The sequence below is a fragment of the Lissotriton vulgaris genome, chromosome 12 (assembly GCF_964263255.1).
Source record: "Lissotriton vulgaris chromosome 12, aLisVul1.2, whole genome shotgun sequence".
NCBI lineage: Eukaryota > Metazoa > Chordata > Amphibia > Caudata > Salamandridae > Lissotriton > Lissotriton vulgaris.
The window spans coordinates 786,220,429-786,246,083 of NC_141700.1; the positions used below are offsets into that span (position 1 = coordinate 786,220,429).

Below are 25,655 nucleotides of genomic sequence, written 5' to 3' on the forward strand. Positions count from 1 at the left end.
CTTCCACCCACCCTTCAATACTTTCACTCATGATTTTTACACCTTCCTCTTGTCACAGTTTCTTGCTTCTCTTCATGTGTCCTTCCTTTCTCTCTTATTTCCTTTCTCTCTCCCCTTCCCTCTCCTTTTCTCACTATTTCTCCTTCTGGGCATCCGTTACTGTAATTACTTTCACATCCCTGGACTCTGCTATGGTTTTCTTTTAATTATTTTTAGGAGCTTTGGTCTGCAGAGCTGCAGACAGAACAGACCCATAAATAACTATAGGTGCCAACACTACCCCCACGTCAGCTGCAGAACCTGGGGTTTCCTGACACCACTGATGTTAGAGTGCAGAATGGAAATGGGTCAGCGCTGAGAGGCCATTGGAATCTGTGCTGGGGATGCGCGTGCCTTCGTGTGAGTGGGGCCAGTGCTGCAGACAGCGGAGGTCTCCCGGTCTGGGCTTTCTGGTCAAAGTCTGCAGATGATGCTATTTGCCGAAATGATATAAAGGGAACAGTCCAGTTTTGACTAACCCTGGGCAATGAACTCCAGAGATTTGTTAACTACGCATTCCATTAAAAACACAATTCAGGCAAAGAATCCACCCCTCAAGAGTCAGCTAATATTCTGCTCCCACAAATGCTTTGATAAATCAACTTTACATGCTAAAAGCATATAACCAATTCACAAAAGTGAACTTTGAAAGTGAGATATCAGGCAATGAGAGAGGTGATGATTTTGGGGTCCCTCTTAACCTAGGGGAGGACCAAGCAGATGCCTTGAACACAATGAGCATATCATGCTGAACGATTCAGTGGTGGCCCCATCCTCTTAGGACCACCCCAAGTACAGTTATTATGGGCAAAAATACAATCCCAAACAAAGGCCCTGCAAAGCATTATGGGAAGAGATTAGCAGTGGGCAGTGAATAATATAGTATCCAACATCAAAATAATTCTACAAAGAGGTGCAGTTCCACTAGTCGTTACTAGATGTCCCTCACAAGTCAAATGCAAAAGCATTGAAACCCTTTCATGAAGCTGCAGTTCAGCTCTTTGTAGAATTTATAGTATTAGCTCTCAGCTCAGGGTTTCAATGCTTTTGCATTTGACTCGTGAGGGACATCTAGTAACGACTAGTGGAACTGCAGCTTGATGTAATAATTTCAATGCTTTTGCATTTGACTCGTGAGGGACATCTAGTAACGACTAATGGAACTGCAGCTTGATTCAATGCTTTTGCATTTGACTCGTGATGGACACCTAGTAACAACGAGTTTAACTGCAGCTCTTTGTAGAATTATTTTAATATTACATACTATAATATTCACTGCCCACTGCTAATATCGTCCCATAATGCTTTGTAGGGCCTTTGGTTGGAATTGTAACTGTGCTTGAGGTGCTCCTAAGAGGGACCACCACTGAATCGTTCATCAAGATGTGTTCTTTGTTTTCAAGGCATCTGCTTGGTTCTCTCCCTAGGGTAGGGAGGATCTCAAAATCATCACCTCTCTCACTGCTTGCTAAATTTTAATTTTCACTTTTGTGAAATGACTCTATGCTGGAGCCTGTGCACAGGGCCAAGAAGTATGATTTATGGCCCTGAAGCCAAAATAGGATTTTCACATTTGGCCTTTCTCGGATCCCACTAAAAAGTAAATTTATGATTTCTGCCTTTAATTTAGTGCCACCTAGTGGTAGCTCTCTAGGGTTGTTAGTGTTACTCTATCTGGCTTCATAGAAGAGTTGGCCCTGAAAGTGGTTACCCATGCAATGGCTGCATTGATGTAAGCAGATGTGCATGCCAGTAGGCAGAGCCAGAGCAGTGGCATGGACATTCCTCTGCTGCCCCCCTCAGGTGAGATTGATGCACTGCACATTGTGAGGTCACCAGACACAGATCTGTTCTTTCCCACGCCTCCCTCCGAGTCTGTGGAAAGGAGCTTCCGGGAAGTATTACACTGGGAAGGAGAAAGATGTCTGCACATGCGCAGCCTGAGGCACTGCTGTAACACTTCCTGCCTAAGCTCTATAACAGAGACGGGCCATAGCAGGTGATTTAGATTGGGCAGTAAATGCAAATCCACCCGTTGGTGGAGAAAGAGTTAAGTTCGCTACTTGGTCGTGGCATCTCTTCCAGCTAAGGTGGCCAGCTCTCTATTATCATTTCACTGAATAACAGGCAGTGGAACGCGGAGACACTTTTTTTTTGCAGTTTTTATCTAGCGCAAACTCGACCCGAAGGTTTTGGAGCAGTTTACATAAGCACCAGTCGCATTACAGATGGACACATTCATTTTTGGTTGGCATGGGGAGATTAAGTGCTTTTGCCCAGAATCACAGGATGATGAGCTGACGCAGAGACTTGAACCTGTTTCCCCAGTTTCAAAAACAGCAGCTCTGGCTGTGTGAGGATGCGTTTGTTAGGAAGCAGAGGGACTACTAGTTGTGTTGCACATTTTTGGAGGGAGTCATGTTTAATCCCTCTCTTAGAACTCATGCCGCTTTAAAAGATGTAACCCGGCTTGATATTAAGTTCATCCAGTGTGATTACTGTTCATCCTATATGTGATTTCTGATTCCTTTACCACTTCTTGGAGTAAGTCTTGATAACCCCCTATTGTAACTTGTGAGAAACAAGTTTAGAAAATTAACAAATCTGGTATCCAAGTGGAATGAAATAGTCTTGAGCTTGAGAAAGCAATGGTAAATATCAGAATCTACCTCGCATAGTGCCCAGTAACCACCTCCTGCCATGGACCTGGTCCAGCGGGTATGCTTATCCTTGGTACTAAGATATGTGACATCTAATCTCAGCTTTACCTCTTTACCTAAGTAAGGTATACTAAAGATGGGTGGGCCCACAATACAGTGACATTTTCCTAGGAGGGTCAGCCCTTGGCCTCACCATCAGAATCACTGCCAAACCATTTGTGGTCGATTGGACTAGTTCGAAACGTAGAACCAGGAGAAATGGTTTTAAATCCTGGCCTCTCAATTGGCTGAATTGCAAACTCTTGGGCAATCTCTTTTTGAATGTTTTTTTTCTGCTCCCTTTGTGGCAAGACTGGGAGTGTGTAGAATCAACGTAAAAACTGCTAGTAAGTCTGCTTTTAAAAATAATTGACTAAATAGTACTTGGGGGAGGAGAGAATGGCCCAGTCTCCTGATATATTTACAATAATGCAATTTGGTGCAAATGTATAGCCTTTGCAGAAAGTAGCAGCATGCTGCCATCTTGGGTCCATTACTTTAACTAACTGTTTGATTCTGGGCAGATCATATTCTGCCAGACTCTGTCCACTGATCTGAAAAAATGTCAGCCTTCTGAACCAGGCTTAATGGAAGAAATACACACCAAGTTTATTAACATATTCAGGACTATTTTAAGAAAAATAATTATTATTTGGGATGGGCGACTTCTCCCTTCAAGGAATAAACATAACCCTCAGGGTGAACCCTCCGAGTCAATACATTAACCTGAGCCCAACCCCCTGTTAGCTGTGGCACAGAGCAGACAGTCTCAATTTAGAGCAATGTGTAAAGCATTTATTGAGTACCAAAATAAAGGATAAAGTCAAAATGCAAAACCATAAAAAAACGAAATTAGGAAAAATAATGTAAAAGTTAATCAGCAAAATTACACCAAAATAAAAAAAACTCCAATAATAGGAACCAGAGATAAGATGTTTCAAAGCTTTAAGTAGAAATAGCGCCTAAAAGCAAATAGCAGCAATGCTAGTCAGTGGTTGCATAGATTGGGACTGAGGGGCAATTTGATGCTCTCCGCGATGAAGCGTGGGTCGGGTACATCAACCATTTTTATGCTAGTTAATGATTTTACTATCTGACTTAGCCATTTATGTCCTAGTCCACCAAGGAATACACTTCTATAGCCCCCAGGCACCCTACCTCGTGGACTCCAAGGCATACATAGGGGTGACATGCTAATATTTAAAAGCAAGGTTTTTACTTATCAAAAAGGATCATTTTAACAGGTCGCACTGCAGCAGCCATGATACACAGGGTAGGCCTGAAGCCTTGTTTCCTTTGTCATTGTACTGGATGGCACAATAGGTGCTACAGTCCACTAGAGGTACACACTTTCCAGGCTCTGTGTGCACCTTGTACATCATGTACTAGGGAGTGTTTGGCCAGTTAAGTATACCAATTTGGAATAGGCCAATTCAACTGTGTTGAAAGTAGGGAGAACAGATACAGAACTAATGGTTAACATCGGTAAAGTGCGCAAAGTTCTGTAGCCAGCAAACAAAAATAGGGTCCAGCAAAGGCAATGAAAATGGGGTAACCACACAGAAAATGTGGATTTCCTTCAGCTGTTTCGCAGAAATTGGTGGGATCTGCATCTCAAGAAAGTGTTCCACGTGATATTGTTCAGGACCCATCCTGTGCCGCACCTCTTTCCTCCTACCCACACATAGGGACCTCTTTCATAGGCTGGAAGACTGAGAGTGGTTTGTCCTTAGAGAGGGTCAAAAGTGGAGGGAACCAAAGTGGCATAAGAAGAAAATATATTGCAAGAGACTGGGTTGAGCAAAAAACCTTTCGCTGGAGACATGTTAGAACAGAAAATGTCTTGCCGGAGACTTCTTTGAGCAGAAAATGTCTCGTCGGTGTTTGCTTTGAGCAGAAAATGTCTCGCCGGTGATTGCTTTGAGCAGAAAATGTCTCGCCGGTGATTGCTTTGAGCAGAAAATGTCTCGCCGGTGATTGCTTTGAGCAGAAAATGCTTCGCAGGAGATTGCTTTGAGCAGAAAATGTCTTCGAGGTGATTGCTTTGAGCTGAAAATGCTTCGCAGGTGATTGCTTTGAGCAGAAAATGTCTCGCCGGTGATTGCTTTGAGCAGAAAATGTCTCGCCGGTGATTGCTTTGAGCAGAAAATGTCTCGCCGGTGATTGCTTTGAGCAGAAAATGTCTCACCGGTGATTGCATTGAGCTGAAAATGCTTCGCAGGAGACGTGTTTGAGCAGAACATATCTTGCAGGAGACATTTTCTTCCAAAATCACCCTCTTGCCGATGTCTCGTAAATTTTGAATGAAATGTCTGTCCTCACTTTTTATATTCATATGAAATACTACAAGGTAAATTCTGTGAAATTTTGTCTGATTTCGTATCATTTTTGTCTAATTCTCAAATTTCATCAAACGTTGTGAAATAAAATTTCACACAGACCTATTAAATTACTTTAGCTCCATAGGGATTCTCTCTTTCTTGGCTGTGGTGTATTATTTGTGTTTGGTATTTGTTAAAATGGACCAAGGTAGTTATGGTGCATTCACTCCCTCACACGGAGAGGCACACACAGGCACAGATGCACTCAACGACCAATTCACAAGCAAAAAAGTTTGACATGTCAGCAGTCATATGCACACTCATGTACAAAAGTTCACACACCAAAAGATACACAGATAAGGAGGCGCACACGGGCACATCCGAACACGCAAACACTGCAGCACACACACACACTTCTCGCCAGGGCCAATGCTTCCCTGGTTGCTGGTTGGTACAGCACTTTATGCACCACCAGGGCGGCTTGGTGGTTTTAAATGTCCTCTAAGAGAATGGATCAAAAAAGGAGAAAGGAAGCACTGAAGAGTCAGGAACTGCACAACATTTGTCCAAAATACTCTAGAACAGTGGTTCTTAACCTGTGGTCCGAGGACCCTTGGGGGTTCGCAAAGGCCTATTCAGGGGGTCCGCGACTGCTTAGAAAAATTACTATAAGTAACCGATTACTAAAGTGCATATAAAAAAAGAACCAAAATGTACCTGTGAAAATTTGAAAACGTTTTGTAAATGTGAAGGAAATTGCCATTGGAGGCTAAAAATGAATTTAGTATCCTCAGATTGATTTGATGGAGCAGGTCAGGTGCACGAAACAGATTATAATATGGATGAGGAGGGGCCTCCCTTGAATTTAGAAAGGCTCCAACCTTCATATTAAAATGATATAAAATGTTTCATCATTTATGAACCCGTGTGCTTGATGAATTCTTGTTTCTGTATTTTTTGTGTATTGTTTTCCAGTTCAAATCAAGGAAAATGCTTAGGCTGGGGTCCCTGACCTCCAGTACTGACCCAGTGGGGGTCACCGGATTTGGATAATGATTCACTTGTGGTCCTCAGGTCCCAGTAATGATTAAGTGGGGGTCCCCAGAAGTCAAAAGGTTAAGAACCACAGTACTAGAATATTGGGGCTTGCTTTACAGTAACTATGGACCGGACATAGCGTGGGATTCTGTGCCCTCCAAGTGATTCCGATGCCGGTTACATGGGCTCCGGTGTCGTCATCAGTGGCATGGTGGCCATGGTGGTCTGGGCAGTGACCACGTTGTAGTGGCACTTTCTCTTCTTGACCTCGCGGGCCATCTGGCACCAAGCGCAGGAGTAACTGCAGCAGAACACGGTACAGTCACTGCAGATGGAGCCCTGTAGGGGGCGACAGAGGAAGAAGGGGTAAGAGACTTCGTTCTGAAGCGTAGAACCCTAGCCTCCCCTCCCCCACATCATTTTGCACCACCTTGAGATGAGTGACCCCTGCATACCACCTGCGCAAAATGTGTAGCGACAAAGGTGGTTGGAACTTTCATCAGAGAGTCTTCGGAACAAAAAAATGACAAAACCAAAGACATGTTGTAATTCATAATTAAAAGTATTCTAGGCTAAGCCTTAAAATATTTGTAGATTTTTTTTACTAACAACAATAGCGGTATTCAACCTTTTAAAGCTGTTTCATCAACTAATAAAGAATATTTGGATCAAGAAGCCCAATTTCTGCTTAATATCATTTTGCCTCCTTTCGCAAACAATCCCAACCCTTTAAACCACATTAATTAAGTTGTATGACTTATATTTAGCCTACAACCTTTAGTCCACTTTTCATTTAATAATGAAACCTTATTTTACATTCCTGAACACATTGTCTCACCATCTCAGAAACAATTCATTTTGTTTATTTTTTCCAAATAACTTCTACAACCTTTTACCTAACAGTTCCGATGTGCTGTTTAATAGTCAGAATAATATTGGTTTAAACACAATTTTATTCCTTTCCTTTCATGTACTCGAGGATATATAACAGAGATAAAGGGGTATATTAGCAAGAACCTCGTTTAAAATTATCGTTGTTTTAGTGGCAGGAAACTGCAGCGAAAACTGCAATAATGGGCTTGCTAATAAGGGTTGTATAATTCCAATAAAAGCCCAGGTTAGATGTGCAGGACATCTAACCTGGGCTTCTATTGGAATTATATAACGCATATTAGCAATACCAAAATGAGTAAGTGCCTTCGGTGAATACCAAAATGAGTAAGTGCCTTCTGTCATTACCAAAATGGTAGTAAATTTAGGATTTTTTAGTAAGTTAGTTCTGTGAATCGGGCCCATGATGTCTTGGTTGCACTTCAAGGTGAACCCATGGAGACATTAGAAAGGATGGACAGGGGCCTTGTGGGGACCTGTTGTCTGAGTATTTCGTGGAATGAACATGTGGTGGAAGGCCACGCGAATCAGTGCATTGCGTGAGTCCTAGACATAAGGGTGTGTTTTCATGCCCCTATGTGGGTAGAGCAAGGGGACCTCTTGATGTCAGTGGAGTTCAGGGCGCTCTCACCGTACCTTTATTCTGTATCTCTCCCGCAGGGTCGCACGGATGGCCATGGACGCCGGCGGGCAGAGCGCCCCGCATCCAACGTACCCCACGCAGCTTGGGTCCATAAGGGGCAGGCAGGCACACTCCCCCATGTCCATGGCAGTCTGGCACATCAAACAAGGGAAGCACCATATTGCACAGCAACCTAAGAGAGATGGAGAAGAGAAGTTGACAACAGGCAAAGAAGGGTGCACAGGACACCTGCTGCTGCATGGAGTTGACAAGGTCGTCCAAGGTCATTGGAGCTCTGTTAAGGAAGCCAGGCAATGCCATACAAAGAAGGAAGATCAGATGCACAGAATCATAACTTTTTCTTCAGTATTATGAATTACAATAAGGCAATATATGCATTCTTCAAAAATAGAACACTTTTTGCTAAGAATTATCTGCAACTGGCATTCTTTTTTTTAGATTTTTTTTAAATTTAAAGCTAATTGCACGTGCCCTGTGATGGTTATGGAAAGAACAGGGCTGGGGTGGGAGAGCGCCTGAGACTGCTGCTATTGAGGCTTCACTGCCCTCTCCATTTGGTCCTCGGTGGACTAGGTGGGCTAGGAAATAGGGTGCATTAATACCAAACAACATCCCTCCTAAGGTTGGACCTCTGTGTACTTCCTCTCTGCCTCATCAGTATCTGCACCTACCTGGCTCTTTGCGATCATAGGAATGTACATAGACGTATGTGAATAAGAAAAGCTCTGATTGTTCGGTTTTTTGTCAGCGTGCTCTGGTGAAGTTTGTGGGACCGATGTGTGCCTTTTACTTGCCTTAAGGTTGTGAGTACAGACTGCTTCTAGGCACTAGGCTGGCCCGGGGAACAGCGTTTACAACGCAACTTTTACCTCGCAGTACCTTTACCACCCAACTTTTATAACGCAAGTCGTTACAACGACTTGTGCTGGGGGGCGCTGTAGGATAGGGAATAGCTTAATTTACTATCCAACACCTTCCCTACTATCCACGGGGACTGGAGTTGGAATAGTAAATTAAACTATTCACTATCATCCAGCGCCCCCCCAACGCAAGTCGTTGTAACGACTTGCGTTGTAAAACCTGCGTGGTAAAGGCATGCGTTGTAAAAGCATGCGTAGTAACGACATACATCCGGCTGGCCCTGTGGCCTTCGCTTCTAGATTCTGCTAGAGGTCTGAATTGTTGCAGGGCATGCGGGGCGGCTCTGTGGTGTTATGCTTATGTTGTAACCAGTATTGCTTTTCCACCTAATTACTTAGAATGTATAATCCCAATAGTCAATATAAGTATCAGCATTTTGTGTTTTCATCAATCAGTGGGGTAAGCGATTCACAATATTTATTGGTTCTTGAGGTTTATAAATACATGCCTTTCCACCTTAGACATACCCTTTGTGCCTTTATTTAAGGCCTGCATGGCCCAATGCCTCATCTATGAAATCCTCAGGCTTTTTTAACAAGTAACTAGCATATTCTTTGTGTTTTCACAACTAGCACTGGTGCAGTGAATCACAACTAAACCCATTTCAAGATGGCCGACGTGTTAATTGCAATGTAAGTCCCATCTTCATTTCCACATCTTGAAAGAGGCAAAGGTTATTCTGAGCTTGTGAAAAGGAGACAATGCAAAAAGACCCCAAATATTTTAAAGATGGCCCATCTAGCACTCTCTCTCAGAGTAGAGCTTGACCAATCTCCCCCCTCATTCCATAGTAGTGCCACTGGCTAGATACTCACTTTATGCATTGTATATAAAGGAAAATATGCAAGAGTCCTTGCTGCAGTGACCTTTCACCTTGTATTTCCTCTGATCCCTTTTAATTAAAAGCGCCTTGAAATCAGCCGCTTGGCTCTTAATATTGTTGCATTTATTGCATTGATGACACTCTACGCGACTCAGTTGGTTTACAAAAGTAGTGCGTTTTTATTACATTTTAGCCATCCCTTGTTATAAAGTGCTTGAATTATGGAATGCTCACATTAAGATCTTAATCTATATTTTCTGTTTTCACGTTCTTGCTTGCTGCATATTGTAAATGTGCCAGATATTGTCATCACATTCTGTATTTGCACCCGGTCCAGCCCAGTGCTTGAGGTGGACGTACGGTGGACGTGGACGTACTGTACTCGCTCTCCCAGAGTGCCTGGTTGGTAATGGGATGTGCAGTACTGAACCCCTGCTGGGAAGTGCTGGCGTTCCCCCTTTTAAGTTAAGGAAGTGCAGGTACTCAGTGCCTGCCCATTTACAGTACTGGCCTTGCTGCCTTTTCTGCTCACCGTTTTTTGATTTTATCTTCTAGTGTCACTTAAGTTGTGAACAGGCTTCCCCCACAACTAGAGGAGGGGTGCCCTTAGGTGCGCCACGGGCTGGAGGCTCAGCTGGCACAGGAAGTGGAGACAAAGGGTCGCCCGATTGCATCATCAAGAAGCTCCACAAAAGGTCTATTGAATCCAGCATGCCACGTATACCTTCCTCTTTGTCCCATTCATCACGCCTGCTGCGGACCAGGATCAGCTGTCGCTGTCAATCACCCACCCAACCATGAGCCGGCGGTATCCCTGGCAGATAATAAAGGGGGATACACGAGAGTTCTGATTCTGGGACTAGGCTGCCCCCTTGGCGGGGTATGATTTGTGTGGGCACTGGTCAGGCGGGGAGGGGGGGTTTGACCTACTGGTGGTCCATGGACTCCCCTGCCCTACTCCGTGATGCAGGGTTTTTGAACTTTTGGGGGTTACGTCTGTGTTCAGGTACCCCCGTTGGCTGATGCGCTATGCTGTGCCCTGTTTCAAGTTTGTGATACTTCTCTCGGGTTGGAGGAGATGGAGATGTGGTTAAGTTGTCTCAATGATATTTCTGTAAATTCCCTTTAGGAAGGGTGCATGAATGCCCTGGGTGGAACACTGGGGGCTACTGCAAGGTGGGGCCTGCTGGCAGTGGATCTCATGAATGTGTGCTGGACATTCTTGGAATGTGGTATATGATATTTGACTTGTGTATTTATCTTCCATCTTGCTTTTGATATCTACGAAATTAAAGTTTTATTGATGCATACCTGTTCTTCGACGGACTTCGCTTATAAGCAGTTTTAAAAGTTGATATAAATAAAAAGGCTATTACTTTGAAAACCACAAACTGGTTCTACTCTCTGTTCTTGAGCATTGCAGTGAGAGAATGTGGGGCGAGTTCAACGTGGGTGCGTACTATATTTCACATTGTTATTGTTTTTGGCCTGTGTTTATCAGTTTCACTGGATCACCTATGTTGTTTGACTGACACTTTTTCGGTCTCGCGTCTAGCGTTGCAGTGCGCAGCATTGCTCACGCAGCTAGAGACCTCTTGTAGGGGGTTTGAAAACGGACCTAGGAATCGCACACGCTCATGCGTGTGTTTTTCATTTTGGACCACGCTATTGTCCTTTGCGTGCATCTTTTTAACAAAAACAGCACGCAATTGGCCAAAGGCGGGCGCATTGCTCTGCCCATGGCTTATTGGTGTTGGTTACCCGCAGGCCCGACATCTGTTTGCAATTATCGTGCACAGAGGTGTGCATGATAATAGGAAACGGATGTCTCGGTGTGGTGCGCGCGCGTGCACCACTCGCGCTTGTTGTTTTTTACTGCCGCAGGTTTTTTTCCAATCTTCGTCAGGACTCATAATGGAAGCAAGATTATTGACTTTGTTAACGCTTGTTTTTGGTAGACTGAAATGTGCTCTGTTATTTGGTGTGAGGTGCCACACACTTGAGCAAAACAGCCCCTGGTGGAAGGCAGACTTAACCCGGTATCTAGCACCTTGCACTGGACCCAGAGAGAAGTCAACATACTGTATCTGGTAGATAGTACTGTGGTACCTGGCACCGCGCACTGCACTTGTGAGATGGTAATATGACTGCACTGAGCAGGCACAGGCCAACAGACAACGCAAGCATCTGTCTCTTACCTTTGTACCGTGGAGCAGGTACCGCTCACTGCATTCAGCCATAAAGAGTGCGCCTAGCTCCATGTCTCATGCCAGGTATCTGCTGCAAGGCACAATGCCGGGCGGCTGGTACCACACACTTCACAGAGCAGCGGGTATGATTATGCTCTGTGGCTGACAGTGCCCAGCGAACACGTGGCTGGCACCACTTTGTGAATGTGAAGGTGGCAGGGCACACTGTGACCACTGGCTGGCACTGCCTACTGAAATCCAAGGCTGGCACTGTACACAGGACGTAGCAGAAAGGATTAGATTAGTTGCTGGTAGAAGGCACTGCACCCGGATCTGAGCCGCTTCTTTGCACTGCAGCTAGCTGCTGGTGCTGGGCACTGTACCGAAAACCAATGTGCTGTGCCACTGCCTGCTGGCTGTGTGTACTGTCCCAGGGGCTGCTAATGTGCACCATGATTCCTGCTGGTACTGTGTGCACTGGGGCCGTTAGTGTGCACTGTGGTAGTCTCCTGGTACAAGGCACTGCCCCTTGGCTGCTGCTGTGCACTGCAGCCATCTGCTGGTTCTCCTCACCACTGTACCTGGGGCTCCTCTGCATTGTCGCTGCCTGCGGGAACTGTACACTACAGCTCCTGCTGGGACGGTGCGCACTGCACCCAGGACATTTTGTGTGCACCACAGTTGGTTGCCAGCCCTGCGCTTGTGGCTGCCTGCTCTTGTGCCCTGCGTCCAATGAATGCACATGTGCAGACCACTATTTGCCAGTTGAAGGGCCGGCATTCTTCTCTCTATCAGAGCGGACATCACACTGCTCAGCGACGGGTAGTGCAACGCTCTAGGATTCATATCCGACAGAACTTGGTACCTAGCTTTCACACTGTACCCAGTACCTGTGCCCGAGCACTGTGTCACCTGCCTGTAAGGTGGAAAGCGCAGCAAGCGCCGCTAGGGGAACGATCGCTGCCTCTGCCTGTAGGTGGTGAATGTCGTGGGTTGCAGTCTACGCATTTTCAACTTCCGAAGTTTTTTGGTGACCAGGGGCCTCTCCTCTCGATGCACTGGTGCCGCATTGCAACCTATACAGATAAAGGCACAATTTGTGGGGCTAAGGACCACTCCACACACACTATCTCTCTTTCTCTACGAGGGGAGCTCGACACTGGGAAGGGGTCGGGCGAATGGGTCGTTTGCTCTCCTTGTCGCTGTTTTCCTAGCTTTCTCTTCTAGCTTCTGTGTCCCTTTTTTACATTTCGATCTCTCATCCCCCAAAATTAGTGCCGCTCCCCACTACGTACAATGACCGGCACAAATTAAGCACTGAGCGGGCACATCCTTGGTGCAGGCAGTCCCTTCCCTAAAATCCTAGGGAGGGTGGGTGTTGCTTTCGCAGCCTTACCCTTACCCAGTAAGAAGCGCCTTCAATTACTCCACAGCAGCAGCCCTGATTTTCAACACCCCTGGCAGCAGAACGCTGAGTCAGCAGATGTCCCGCCTCATTAATTCTCACCCTGTTTCCAGGCAACTTAATTAAAGAGGCCTCCCTAATCCCCCTCCTGGCCTTGGCACATAATGGCCTCCGTGTTGTGTGTCTCAGAGACAGAAAGAGGCACTAAAAGATGAACTACGCCGCCCTACATAGCTCTGCGCTGCCAAGGCAATCACCTTAGCGAGGAGCGGCCCTGGCATCAGCAGGGCCCTGGAAAGGGCCCTTCACAGACAACCTGCCCGCTTTTTGTTTCGTTTCTTTCATGCATTGAATTTAATTACATTAAACAGCAGTTGAATTAAAAAGAGATCCTCTGCATTTGAAGGCCGCAATCACTGGAGGAACGCCTGGCCCACTTTTCAACGCAAACCACGGCACAAGTTTTCACGTTTTACAAATCATGCTTCATTTTTTTGTTATTATGCAACAATACTGTATCCTGGCATCGAGATGGAGAGAGTAACTGAAACATTTTGCGAATGTTTGTCCTGGCACCCCGTCACCCTGAGGTTAAGCAATTCCATTGGTTGGCATTGGAGTCTCAAGCTTGTTGCTTTCTATTGAGAGAGATTTTTGTGTTGATCATTATTTTTGTGTAGCTGTCTGTTGGCAATAGGCCTTGCATTACAAAAAATTTGAGCTATTGGTGTTGCATTATTATTTGCAACGCCAAAAGCTCAAACTTTTACAAATGGGAGATCTAATACATTGCAAATGCTTGTTTTTAAGGGTCACTTCTTCTGTTTCAGTGATTCATTTCCTTTACTTTCAATCCACAGTTCTAAAAGTGTGGTAATCACATGTAGGTGTTCACAGTTTAGTTTGTTAGCCTGACCTATATTTGTGTTAATGTGGAAGAAGAAAGGGGGAGCACAAGTGGGTGCACAGGGCACGGTTGTGACACAGAATGATGAATGAAACCACGCATGTGGTTACGCCTCTGCAGCCTTACTGAAGCATTGTACATAACACAACCAATGAAACAGAAAAACAGAAAATATATATATATATATATATTAACTACTAATATTCGGTTCTGGAGTAGCGTGCTACTCGACGAAAAGCGCTTCATGGCCTGGTCAGAGGTCATAAGTGCTATATAAATACACATCTGATTACAATTAAAATAAATCCCTAAGGGTTTATATAATATTAGCTAGTTAGTTTGGTCATTTTATTAATGTATTACTAGGTCACTCTTATTTTAATGATCAGTATTTTTTCATGTCATTTCATTTAAATATTTGTTCAGAGAAATAAGCAGTCATTTGTTCATATATTGTATTTGATCGATATGCATTGGGCATATGAATATATGTAAAACAAATATTGTGGCATCAAGTAAATCAATCCGCATTTTGTAGAGTGCACTAACCATCCGTGAAGGTCTCAGGTAAGGGTGGGCGTAGTATGCGTTGTGGGGCTACGCGAAGCTTCGTGAAGTGGGCAGGAAGCTACGCCCACCGACACACTTCGCGTAGCCCCACTACGCACCACCGCCTCCCTCCCGCCCTCTTCTACATACCTAATTTGGTTTTCAAAATACGGTAAAAGTAAATTAAAGGCACTTACCTGGTACGCGGCACCCGGGGCTCCCTCTTCTCTTTCGTGCCGACTTCTTCCATCCAAATGCACATGCACGGCCGCCCGTGCATGCGCATTTCTCGCAAGAAATGCGCATGCGCGGGCGGTCGACCATGCGCATTTGGATGGAAGAAGTCGGCGCGAAAGAGAAGAGGGGGCCCAGGGGTGCCCCGTACCAGGTTAGTGCCTTTAATTTGCTTTTACCGTATTTTGAAAACTAAATTAGGCATGTAGAAGAGAGCGGGAGAGAGGCAGGTGAAGGGCAACTTTGCTCCGTCCATGGAGTGTGTGTATTGTTACCTACTACGCCTACTTTGCGAATCGCAAAGGGGCAATACTACGAGCACTCCGTGGACGGAGCAAAGCACTGCGCCCGGGGTTAGTCTCAAGGTGCTGAGCGGGGGGGAGGGTTCAGCTATTGCTCGATCAGCCCGGTCTTGAGAAGTCTCCTGAAGGTCAGCAGGTCCTGAGTCTGTCTCAGCTGTGTGGGGAAGGTGTTCCATGACTTGGCGGCGAGGTAGGAGACGGATCAGTTGATGCGTGGGATGGTGGCGAGGGCAAGGGCGGCGTAGTGAAGCTGGCAGTTCGGGGTGTAGAAGGTGAGATGTTTGTTGAGGTATGCTGATCCGGCATTGTGGAGTGCTTTGTGAGTGTGGGTGAGGAGCTTGAAGGTGATCCTCTTGCTGACTGAGAGCCAGTGTAGTTCTTTCAGGTGGGCTGTAATGTGGGTGTGGTGGGTTGTGTCGAGGATGAGGTGTGCGGAGATGTTCTGTATGCGTTGGAGTCTTTTCTGGAGTTTGGCTGTGGTTCCTGCATAGAGGGCATTGCCCTAGTCCAGTCTGGTGCTGACGAGAGCCTGGGTGACGTTCCTTCTGGTTTCGGTGGGGATCCATCTGTAAATCTTGCGGAGCGTGCGGAGGGTGCTGAAGCAGGAGGAGGAAATTGCATTGACTTGCTGGGTCATTGAGAGCGAGGAACCCAGGTTGAACCCCAGGTTGCGTGAGTGGTTGGTGGGTGTGACGCAGCTCCCAGGGCGGCTGGCCACCAAGAGTCGTCCCAGGGGAAGGGGTGGAGCAGATGATGAGGATCTCTGTCTTGTCTGAGTATAGTTTCAGGCGGCTGTTCTGCATCCTGTTGGCGACGATCTTCATTCCTTCGTGGAGGTTGGTTTTGGTGAGTGAGAGGATCAGCTGTGTGTCATCGGCGTAGGAGACGATCTTCAGGTTGTGCGAGCGGACGATGTTGGTGAGCGGTGCCATGTAGACATTGAAAAGGGTCCGCCTGATGAACTCCATCCACTCTGGATCACCTACCGACCCATGCCCTCACCACATTTTCAACAAAGCGGACTTCATCATAGCACCACACCTCCGAGACGTCATCAACTGCTCCTTCAACTCCGACACCTTCCCAGAAAGCTGGAAACATGCCGAACTCAGCGCCCTTCTGAAAAAACCCACAGCGGACCCCACCGAACTCAAAAACTACCGCCCCATCTTGCTCCTTCCATTCCCGGCCAAAGTCATCGAGAAAGCTGTCAACAACCAGCTCGCCGCCTTCCTCGAAACCAACAAATCCCTCGACTCCTCACAGTCCGGCTTCCGAGCCAAACACAGCACTGAGACCGCCCTCATCGCAGCAACAGACGACATTCGAACTCTACTAGACAATGGAGACACAGTTGCCCTCATCCTCCTTGACCTCTCCGCAGCCTTCGACACAGTTTGCCATAGCACCCTCCTACAACGTCTCAGAAACATCGGAATCCAAGGAAAAGCACTGGAATGGATCACCTTGTTCCTTGCCGGAAGAACCCAGAGAGTCCGCCTCCCACCATTCAAGTCAGAGGCCACTGAAGTCATTTGTGGCGTACCACAAGGATCTTCACTCAGCCCCACCCTCTTCAACGTATACATGAGCCCCCTCGCGGACATCGTACGCCAACACAACCTCAACATCATCTCCTACGCGGATGACACTCAACTAATCCTCTCGCTCACCAAAGACCCCAACACCGCCAAAACCAACCTACATGAAGGAATGAAAGAAGTAGCTGAGTGGATGAAACACAGCCGTCTGAAACTGAACTCAGACAAAGCAGAAGTCCTTATCTTAGGTACCTCCCCCTCCGCCTGGGACGACTCTTGGTGGCCAGAGGCCCTTGGAAAGGCACCCATCCCGACAGACCACGCGCGAAACCTGGGCGTCATCCTGGATTCCTCACTCTCGATGACCAGACAAGTCAACGCCGTTTCATCCTCCTGTTTCAACATTCTTCGAATGCTCAAAAAAACATTTCGCTGGATCCCCACCGAAACCAGAAAAACGGTCACCCACACATTGGTTACTAGCCGCCTGGACTACGGTAACACCCTATACGCAGGAACCACCTCAAAACTCCAGAAAAAACTCCAACGCATCCAGAATGCATCAGCCAGACTCATAATAGACATCCCGCGTAAAGACCACATCTCTGGTCACCTGAAAAACCTTCACTGGCTTCCCGTCAATAAGAGGATAACATTCCGCCTCCTAACCCACGCACACAAAGCACTTTACGAACTTGGACCCGAATGCCTCAACACACGCGTTTCATTCTACACCCCCTCCCGCCAGCTACGCTCTTCCAACCAAGCTTTTGCTGCTGTCCCTCGCATTAACAAATCCATCATGGGAGGAAGATCCTTCTCATACCTGGCGGCTAAAACCTGGAACTCACTTCCCACTCACCTTCGCCTCACTCAGAACCACCTAGCATACAAAAAGCTACTTAAAACCTGGATATTCGACAAGTAATTCCCCACCCTTCCTCAAGCGCCTTGAGACCCTCTGGGTATGTAGCGCGCTATATAAATACCGACTTGACTTGACTTGACTTGGGTTCTGTCGGTGAGGAAGGAGGTGGTCCAGTCCAGGGCCTTGTTGCGTATTCAAGTGAGGATCACTGTGATGTTTGTATCAAGATTGAGATAGTTAAAGGAAATTTGTTAACTTAATAAAGCGTATTGAGAAGAACTTATCGAGAAGTGGATAATTTATTTACATTTCTTTATCAAGTGCAAGTTGGAGACACCCCTTAGCATGTGAGGACAGTGCTTTTAGATATTGTTTCATTCTCATACGCAGGAGGATTAACCAACCTACACCATCTACCTTTTAAATAAGTGTTAAATTAAAACCAAAAAGATTGCGCTCATCTATGCAATCGCTGGTCTATACAATGTTCAGAGTTTACCAGTGATCCACATCAATGATGCTGTTAGTTGATGCTGTTGTGCATGCTTATGTGTACTGACTAGCAGTCAGCAGAAATAGTGAGTACAACCTCGTCTATTCCCAAAGCTCTGCTCCCCCAGGGCCACCGAAGGAGGGGAGGGTCCTCAGGGGATCTACTGGGGGCCCGGATGGCACCACCACACTGGCACCCAATGCGGTACCAGAGTTGCGTTGTGTCACAGGTGGTGGCCCAAAGAGATCAAAATATATTTAAATCTGTAGTGTACTGGAGGTGTTCACCAGGTACTTATAAGATTACCTCCTTCATGAACTACAGGTACGTCGGCTGGATACCTTCCCTGGTGATTAGATGAGCTATACAAGGCCAGATTGTTTGATTGACAGGTGCGTCCAGCATTTCCAAGGTGTTGTTGAGCTCAACGACGCAAAAGAATGTCCCAGTTTAATTGGAAAGGTGCAAAGTCCTACCATGGCTGCCATAACAACAGAGGAAGAGGTGCTCCCAGCATTCACTGCCTACCCTATAGCATATGCGGTGCACGCAGCGGGGAGTGATGTCACGCTGCAGTAGAAGGAATTAATAACCTGCCCCAGAAGTATTTAATTCATGTGTAACTATTGGTGTGGCTGATAATATAAGAATTAATAGTTTGAAAATTATGCGCAAACATTTTTACCACGACCTCATTTCGCACATTGACGTATGGAAGTATGCCTAGGATTTAAGTGTATCAACAGTGTTCTGCGGGTGGTGTTCCCCATGTCACGTCGCTAAAAGGAAAGAGTGCCCCACACTGGAGTGAGAGGGTTGACTTGTAGCGGCCGAATATACCCCACAGAACAATAGTAACCCGCAGATGGCAATGGGCATGCTTAGGGATCAAGTGGAGACATAAAGACCACTGCAACAATATGTGTCGTAGGTGATGAGAACTGGCTTGGCCCCCCATACTTGCACCCTCACACTGTGCTCCTCACCCTTGGTGATTGTCCTCAAAAGCAGGAAGAAATTCATTTTTGGGTGGCACACAAAATGCCGCACATAGATGCTGTGCATTCTCACAAATCCCCAGGGAAAACAAAGACCCCTGGTAATGCTGCTTACGATAGACGTGGCCACGCCTCTTGACACATGCAGTGCTTATAGGGCGGTATATATTCTTCTGTACCTACAGCCAGACACGGGGAACCATGGTTTTCACTTAAGGGACGTTGCCGTGATCCATGGGAGTCAGGGGTTTGAAGGGTCATCAATGTGGGATGCAACAAGGAGGATGAGTGTAAGACGAGAAGGGGACTTTGTGTCGTCAATGGTGATTCCAGATCTTCTGTATTTTTTCACTGAAGAAGACATTTGTGGAACATGGGTTGGAGGATCAGGTGGATGCAATGCTGGATTATCTAGAAGAGCTTTCCTCCTGGCTCACTGGTTAGAGCAGGCAGACCCTGAAGCAGAGGTCAGACCCGGGACCAGGGTTCAATTCCCGACGTGGCAGGGTCTTGAGCTCAAACGTCCATGGACTTGATAATTCTCGCTTCGGTGCCTGACCTAATCATGGGTTCACACTCTGCAACTCTGGGCATTAAGCTTGCTTAATCTCCACAACGGCCCCCCTGCGGCGGGATGCCTGGCTTTCACCTTGGGGATGCCCTGTAGGGGCTATCTCACAGGGAAAAGCCAGGACCGGTTCCCAAGGCAAGCGTGGAGATACCCCTTCGGGGGTCGATTCTGGCGCTATATAAGAAACATAATAATAATAATAATAACATCCTCAACTTATAGTCTTACAACTGTCTAGTTTGAAAACAGTATTTCTTGTTGTTGCAATAGATACAGAGCAGATAATTTGATGAACATATTTATATGTCGTGCATTTGCTACCTTTCATGGACAAGAATGGGCACTTTCATTTGGTGGTTGATTTCATACTATGAAAGAAGCAACCATATTTTCCCCTAATGTATCAAGCCTTAATTTAAATTTTACTTTAGCAAACAAAGTGTACAAGGGAATTCAATAAGGAAATACAATTCTGAAAAAATCAAAAATATTATTTGACTAGATATGGAATTATCAGTTAAATGTGCTACCGGTGACATAAGGCCTTCTCAAGATCCTGTTGGGTGATCCTCTGGTCAACTAGAGGGTGGAAATCATGTGCTATGCCACCCTGGAAGAGGACAATCCCCATATTTAGAGATCCCTGCCTCTCCCTAGTGGTGATTCTACTCTGTGAAGAGGGCTACAGCCACAGTGTCTTCCTTCATAGCACTGAAGGTTTGCCAAGTCGGTGACATATTTAAAGTGTCTGCTCACCAACTATTTATTTTTTTAAAAAGCCCACTTCCGAATCGGGACTTTGCTTTCGCGGAACAAAAAGTGAATTTCATTGACAAGCATTGAAAGTTTTTTCCTGCATTTGGGTGGGACTACCATCACTGTGACCCAAAGGTCCTGCAGTGAATGTACCAATGGATTACAGGTTCCCATTGGTGGAGCCACAGAGGCTCCATCAGCAGTGACCAATCAGCTCCACTGACTCTATATAGAGCAGCTACCTCCTTAAACACTTCTTGACTGTTTCCTTGCCGGTGACCCTGTACGGTGCCATGCTGCCTTTTGGCTGGACTTGCCCTAAATGTTTGCCACACACATACATACATAAGTACATACAGCAGAACTGTGGGTTTGGCGGGCAGTATGACTATCGGTTTACAGATGTGAATGTCGATAAGACACAATATTGAGGATAGAATATCAACAGGAAGCAAGTCTAGATTTTCTATACCTAACTCCACATATAAGAACCTGCACAGTGTATATATATCTTCAGGGTACGTAGGTGTAGAGTTATGAATAGTAAATCTATACTTCCCTATACGCACTTACTTTTCGATATTTTGTCCTTCGATATTGTTGTGCCACACTATTCGGGGGGGGGGAGGGGCGATGATCAGTGGTACAATCTGGTTCACAGCATTGCTTCTGCTGCACCAAGTCCTAAATGAGACCGCCTCGATAATATGTGCCATTAAAATACTTGCTTTATTACCTGTATGAGTGATAACATTATAGATGCAGGGATGTATTTGCAAAGGACAAAAGAAGAAATCATAAATAAATCTCTTCTAAACATATAATAGAAGTATTTGTTTAGACTTTTTTTGGTATTAGTCTAGTTTTAGTTCTGACTTTGAATATCTTCAATATAAATGGAGAGTGTAAACATTGTGTAAAGCACATTACAGCCATATGCCTCGTCCAAGAGAATAGCGCAGTAGAACGAGCATCACTTGATATTTTTACAATATTTAAAGATTCGCAATATAGATGTATCACAGTCGCAGGTCAGTCGTTTTAGCGTGCGTATAGTACACTTAATGTACTCTTATGCTCATGTTGTAATCCTGTAATAGTGTTAGTGTAGTTTATGTCTAACTAGCTGGCTGAATTGTACAGCCGTAGTTGTTGACTAGCTCCAGCATTAGAGCTCACCGGTTTAGTTTGCAAATCAACCATTAGGTCCTTGAGTGAACATCGTAGTAAGATGCCAATGACGACTAACCCAACGTTGCATGAGAACTTGAGTAGGTTTGGTCACATCATCATTAAGATGGCCAAATAAGTTCTCTCCTTGTAAACATCATTAATTCTTTCCATCAATCTGATTATTGAAAGTGAGGAGGTGCCCAGCTGGTCATGGTGGTAATGCCTGACCTATGGTCCACTTACTGCTAATTGAAGATATCACTTCAGGTAAGTGGAGTATGTCTACAGCGCCCATGCTGGCTACTAGAGTTTGTCTATAGTGGTCACTTCTTAGGACATCCCAATGTTCATATCCCCCCAATACTGTGTTCCCTGCCTGACCCCGTCCAAGACCCGCACTTCTGTCTGGTCCATGCTGCAGATACCTACATATCCCACAGTCCTCGCAGCAGTCGTAGAGCCCGCTACTCCACTCGCCTTCATTGATGATGGTCACCGTCTTGGTGATGACCGTTTGAGGTTGCATTGTCACGGCGGCCATGGTGATCCTGCAAAAGAGGGGCCAAGAAGACAGGGTTGGGTATCAGCTACTTTCTGCTCCACTCAAACTCCCATGACATTGGATTGTAAACAGTTCGGTAAAATCACCAAAGGAATTGTTTCTTAATTTTAATTAATTTATTATGTCCTTGATTGTAACTTCACTGCATTCTGAGCATAGTTATTTGCAGCAGAAACTTCAAAGATCACGCAGCATAAGAAAACAAACATTACAATTTAACCCCTTCGCTGCTTCTATCGGCCAATGGCCGTTGCTCGCACTTCCTCCATAGTGCTGCGCACGTCTGTTGGCCAACGTGGCCCCGCCTACTCCACTAAACCACTGCACCGCGGTGGAATTGCTGCCGCGGTTAAGCAGTTTAGACACGTTGATAATTAATCTCGGTGAAAAGATGGCGGCTAACAAGATGTTAACGTGTGAAGAGACATTCTTAAAAGCTTGGAAACAAAGATTGTACACCACGGGTGCAAAAGAGGCAAGAGTTAAAAGCAGGAGCTTGGAGGGAATTCCCATCCCTCCATCTGGCTTCAATGGAATGACCCTCAGTCCGAGCTAAAGGTGGCAGAAACTGCGCATGCTCAGTAGTTGAAAGTTGGGAATGTGAGCAGCTCAATGGTGGTGGGGTCAGTGTTTTGCTAACCTTGCCTTCTCAAAAACCTCTTTGCTTCTATTTTTGCAAATTCTGGGGAGGAACCAAATAATCCGAACTGCAGACTAGAAGCTGAATAAAAGGCAAGTAATATGGTCAGGTGGTCAACAAACAAGTGAACATCTGGAGAAAGATACTTACAGATGGCACGATGAGGTGCCCATGTGGCTGCCTGGCAGAGTTCCATGATGGATACCTGGCTTTCAAAAGCTTTAGGAATAGGTGAGATTCCCACTGCTTGTTTTATAAAAGAGAGCACCCTGCATGTTATAGCTCCTACATCAGAAGACCTCCTGTAGCACTCTACTTCTGGCTTGAAGTAGGCAATGGAAAACTGCCAAGAGTGAACACATGTGAGCTTTATTAGTTGGGAATATCCTCAACTATTGAACCAGTGCTCATTGTCTATATTAATAGGTGTTATCTTAAAAACAAAATTGTATACAATTAGAATAGCAGGGTGCTTCATTTATAGGTTGCATTAAGTTTCTTCTGTGACTGTGTTCATCCCCAATGCTCCAAAGTCCTGCCTCCAAAAAATGAAGGGGCATATTATCAAGAAACAGCGTTGAAATTATCGCCGCTTTAGCGGCAGGAAACTGCCGCTAAAGCAGCGATAAGGGGTTGATAATATGCCCTTGTAAATTCCCATAGAAGACAAGGTTCTGGTGTGAACATGGCCTTCTATTGGAATTCTCAAGGGCATATTATCAAGCCCATTATCGCCTCTTTAGCGGCAGTTTCCTGCTGCTAAAGCGGTGATAATTTTAACACCGTTCTTGATAATATGCCCTGTAGTCTGCCAGAGGAAGATTCGAGGATCTGACGGAGATTTGTGGCAAGACTGTACCGGGCAAAACAGCCAGAAGGAGGTGTCTGGAAGAAGTCACAAGAGACCAGTACAGCAGAGGAGGAGCTTAACAGGAAAAAAATAGGTAAGTTAGCACAAAAATAACAAGCATTGACAAAGCCAATAGGTTGAATCCTTGCAAAGCAAGTGCCAAGCTATTGACTTTGCCGATGCTTGTTTGTAAATCATTGTTCTATAAAAAAAAGTAAATGAAGAAAAGACTTCACATTACTGGAGAAAATCAAATAAAATGCATTAAGGCATTTTGAAACTACATTAAACTCAATATTTTCAATCTTTATGTTTTTTCAAGCAGGACAATCGGATGAGAATTTTAAAAAGAATAAAGAATTTAAAGGAAAATACTAGCCAAGGTCAAAATTACTTTCCACACCACTTAGACCTGAAGTGAGTGGTCCAGCCACTTGGAACTTTGTAGCAGCCCAGGGATCAGATTTATGGGCCTCCATGAGGAGAGACGCCTCGTTTCTAGTTGTGCTAAGTACGCTTTCTGCTTCAAACGCCAGCTGAATGTGAGCCAATGCCTGAGCCTTCATGCAGCATGGAGAATGGAAGAGATAAAACAAAAGCAATCAAATAAAGGGTGCTCTTTAGTGAACACCCAGCAAAAGTACACCAGCTGCTGGGCTTTTATGGGGGAGATGTAGGGAGCAACATGTGAGCTCTGGAAGGAGGCAAGTCAACCAATCAGAAGGATTGTAACAAAACGATGTTCTGGGGAGGGACAAACACAGGAAGACAAAATAAATCGATAGCATGAGAAGCAAGCAAATGAGATTGACAAGAAAGAGAACCAATGATAAGGAACAGGCCGATCCAAAGCACACTTTAAATATTGGTTTTGTACACAATAGGTCTTTGACAACAAAGAACTAGAAGTTGCCTGTAGACAAGACCTAAACTGCACACACCCTGGAAAGCAGGTAAAGGGGTCAGCCGAGGTTATAAAATACAGCAGAGGCATAGTCTACACGCGTGGAAGGAACTGTCAGCTAGCACCGAGAAGAACAGCAAGCACCAGAGCACAGCACACAGACTGAGGTGGAACAAGGGAGAGACTGTGACTTTTGTTCCCGTTAAGGCTCATAATGCAGCACAATATGCACATGGGAATCCAAAAATGTGGCCCTTATTTGCATATCACAATCCTTTTGTGAATATTTGCTTGGTTTCTATTAGGGGGCCTCTTTGGTATAAAAGTGAATTAGAGTCTGTACGTCCAGTAACATTGGTTGAGCCTAGAAGCACAGTTATTCCTCTGTTGTTCCACATCTTGCAAAACTTAGAAAGATAACGACTCCAAACCATGTGCCGGATTCTAGTTATTGCGCAAATCAGAAGTCTTTCAGAGACAAGGAGGAAGTGGATAGGTAGGGCTCTCCTGAAACCGATCTTCTAAAGTCCTTTATTCCAGATCTAGCTATAGTAAATTTGAAGCAGAGAATGTTATTGATAGGGTAGATTAAAGTGGCAAGAAGCTTGTCTAACATTTAGGGCCTGATTCCGATGTGGTTAGGAAAGCATTCCCACCTGGGGCCTGATTGCGATGCGGTTAGGAAGGCCTCCTAACAGCATTTTCTCCTTCCAAATCGAATCGGGAACGTGTCTTCCTGACCCACGGCCCAATTATTATGTGTTTAGGAACATATGCTCTCATTGAAGTCAATGGGAGTCCAACCAAATCGTATCTGGAAGCATCCGGATGCATCGTACTCGGTCTGTCGGACTCCCCCGATCCGAGTGGGTTGGAAACCATTTCCAAACCAATTCGGTCAGGAAGCTTTCCAACCCGCATTAGAATCGGTCCCTAAATGTTAGACATTCATCCATTTTCTCGCATACTGTGGTTTGGTGAACTATTTTTTACCTTTTATATGCTGGTTTACTTTTATGTGACAGGTTGAAGTGCATGACTGCGTGTACCGTCATAACTCAGGACCCGAAACACTTGAACTCATTGATTGTGGGAAGCGATGAAAGATCTGACCTGGCTTCTCAGAAGCTATGTCTTCCCTAGCAGGTAGGAGATATTAATGTTCCAAAGTCACTAGGTCTGAGAACCAGGTCTTGTTGCCCTAAATAGGAGGCTACAGAAATAATTGTGCAGCAAACTACTTCAGTATTTATGAAGCTTTTGGGTGTCAGTGAAATTGATGAAAGAGAAATTTCAGACAGCACAGAAAAAGGTGATCTTTCCTCAGAGAGCTTGTGC

General features: G+C 45.4%; 1 protein-coding gene across 2 annotated transcripts in view; it reads right to left on the minus strand.

The window, feature by feature from the left end:
• Positions 1-6,030: 6,030 nt before the first annotated feature.
• The window catches only part of LOC147678717 (cornifelin homolog A-like), a 40,660-nt gene continuing 21,035 nt past the window's right edge, over positions 6,031-25,655 (minus strand). For both annotated transcript variants that reach the window (XM_086946176.1, XM_086946175.1), the window contains exons 2-4: positions 21,791-21,909; positions 7,625-7,803; positions 6,031-6,436 (exon numbers count right to left, since the gene is read on the minus strand). In XM_086946176.1, coding sequence (XP_086802302.1) covers positions 6,275-6,436; positions 7,625-7,803; positions 21,791-21,902 — 453 coding nt within the window. In that variant the 5' untranslated portion in view covers positions 21,903-21,909 and the 3' untranslated portion in view covers positions 6,031-6,274. The remainder of the gene's footprint in view (positions 6,437-7,624; positions 7,804-21,790; positions 21,910-25,655) is intronic.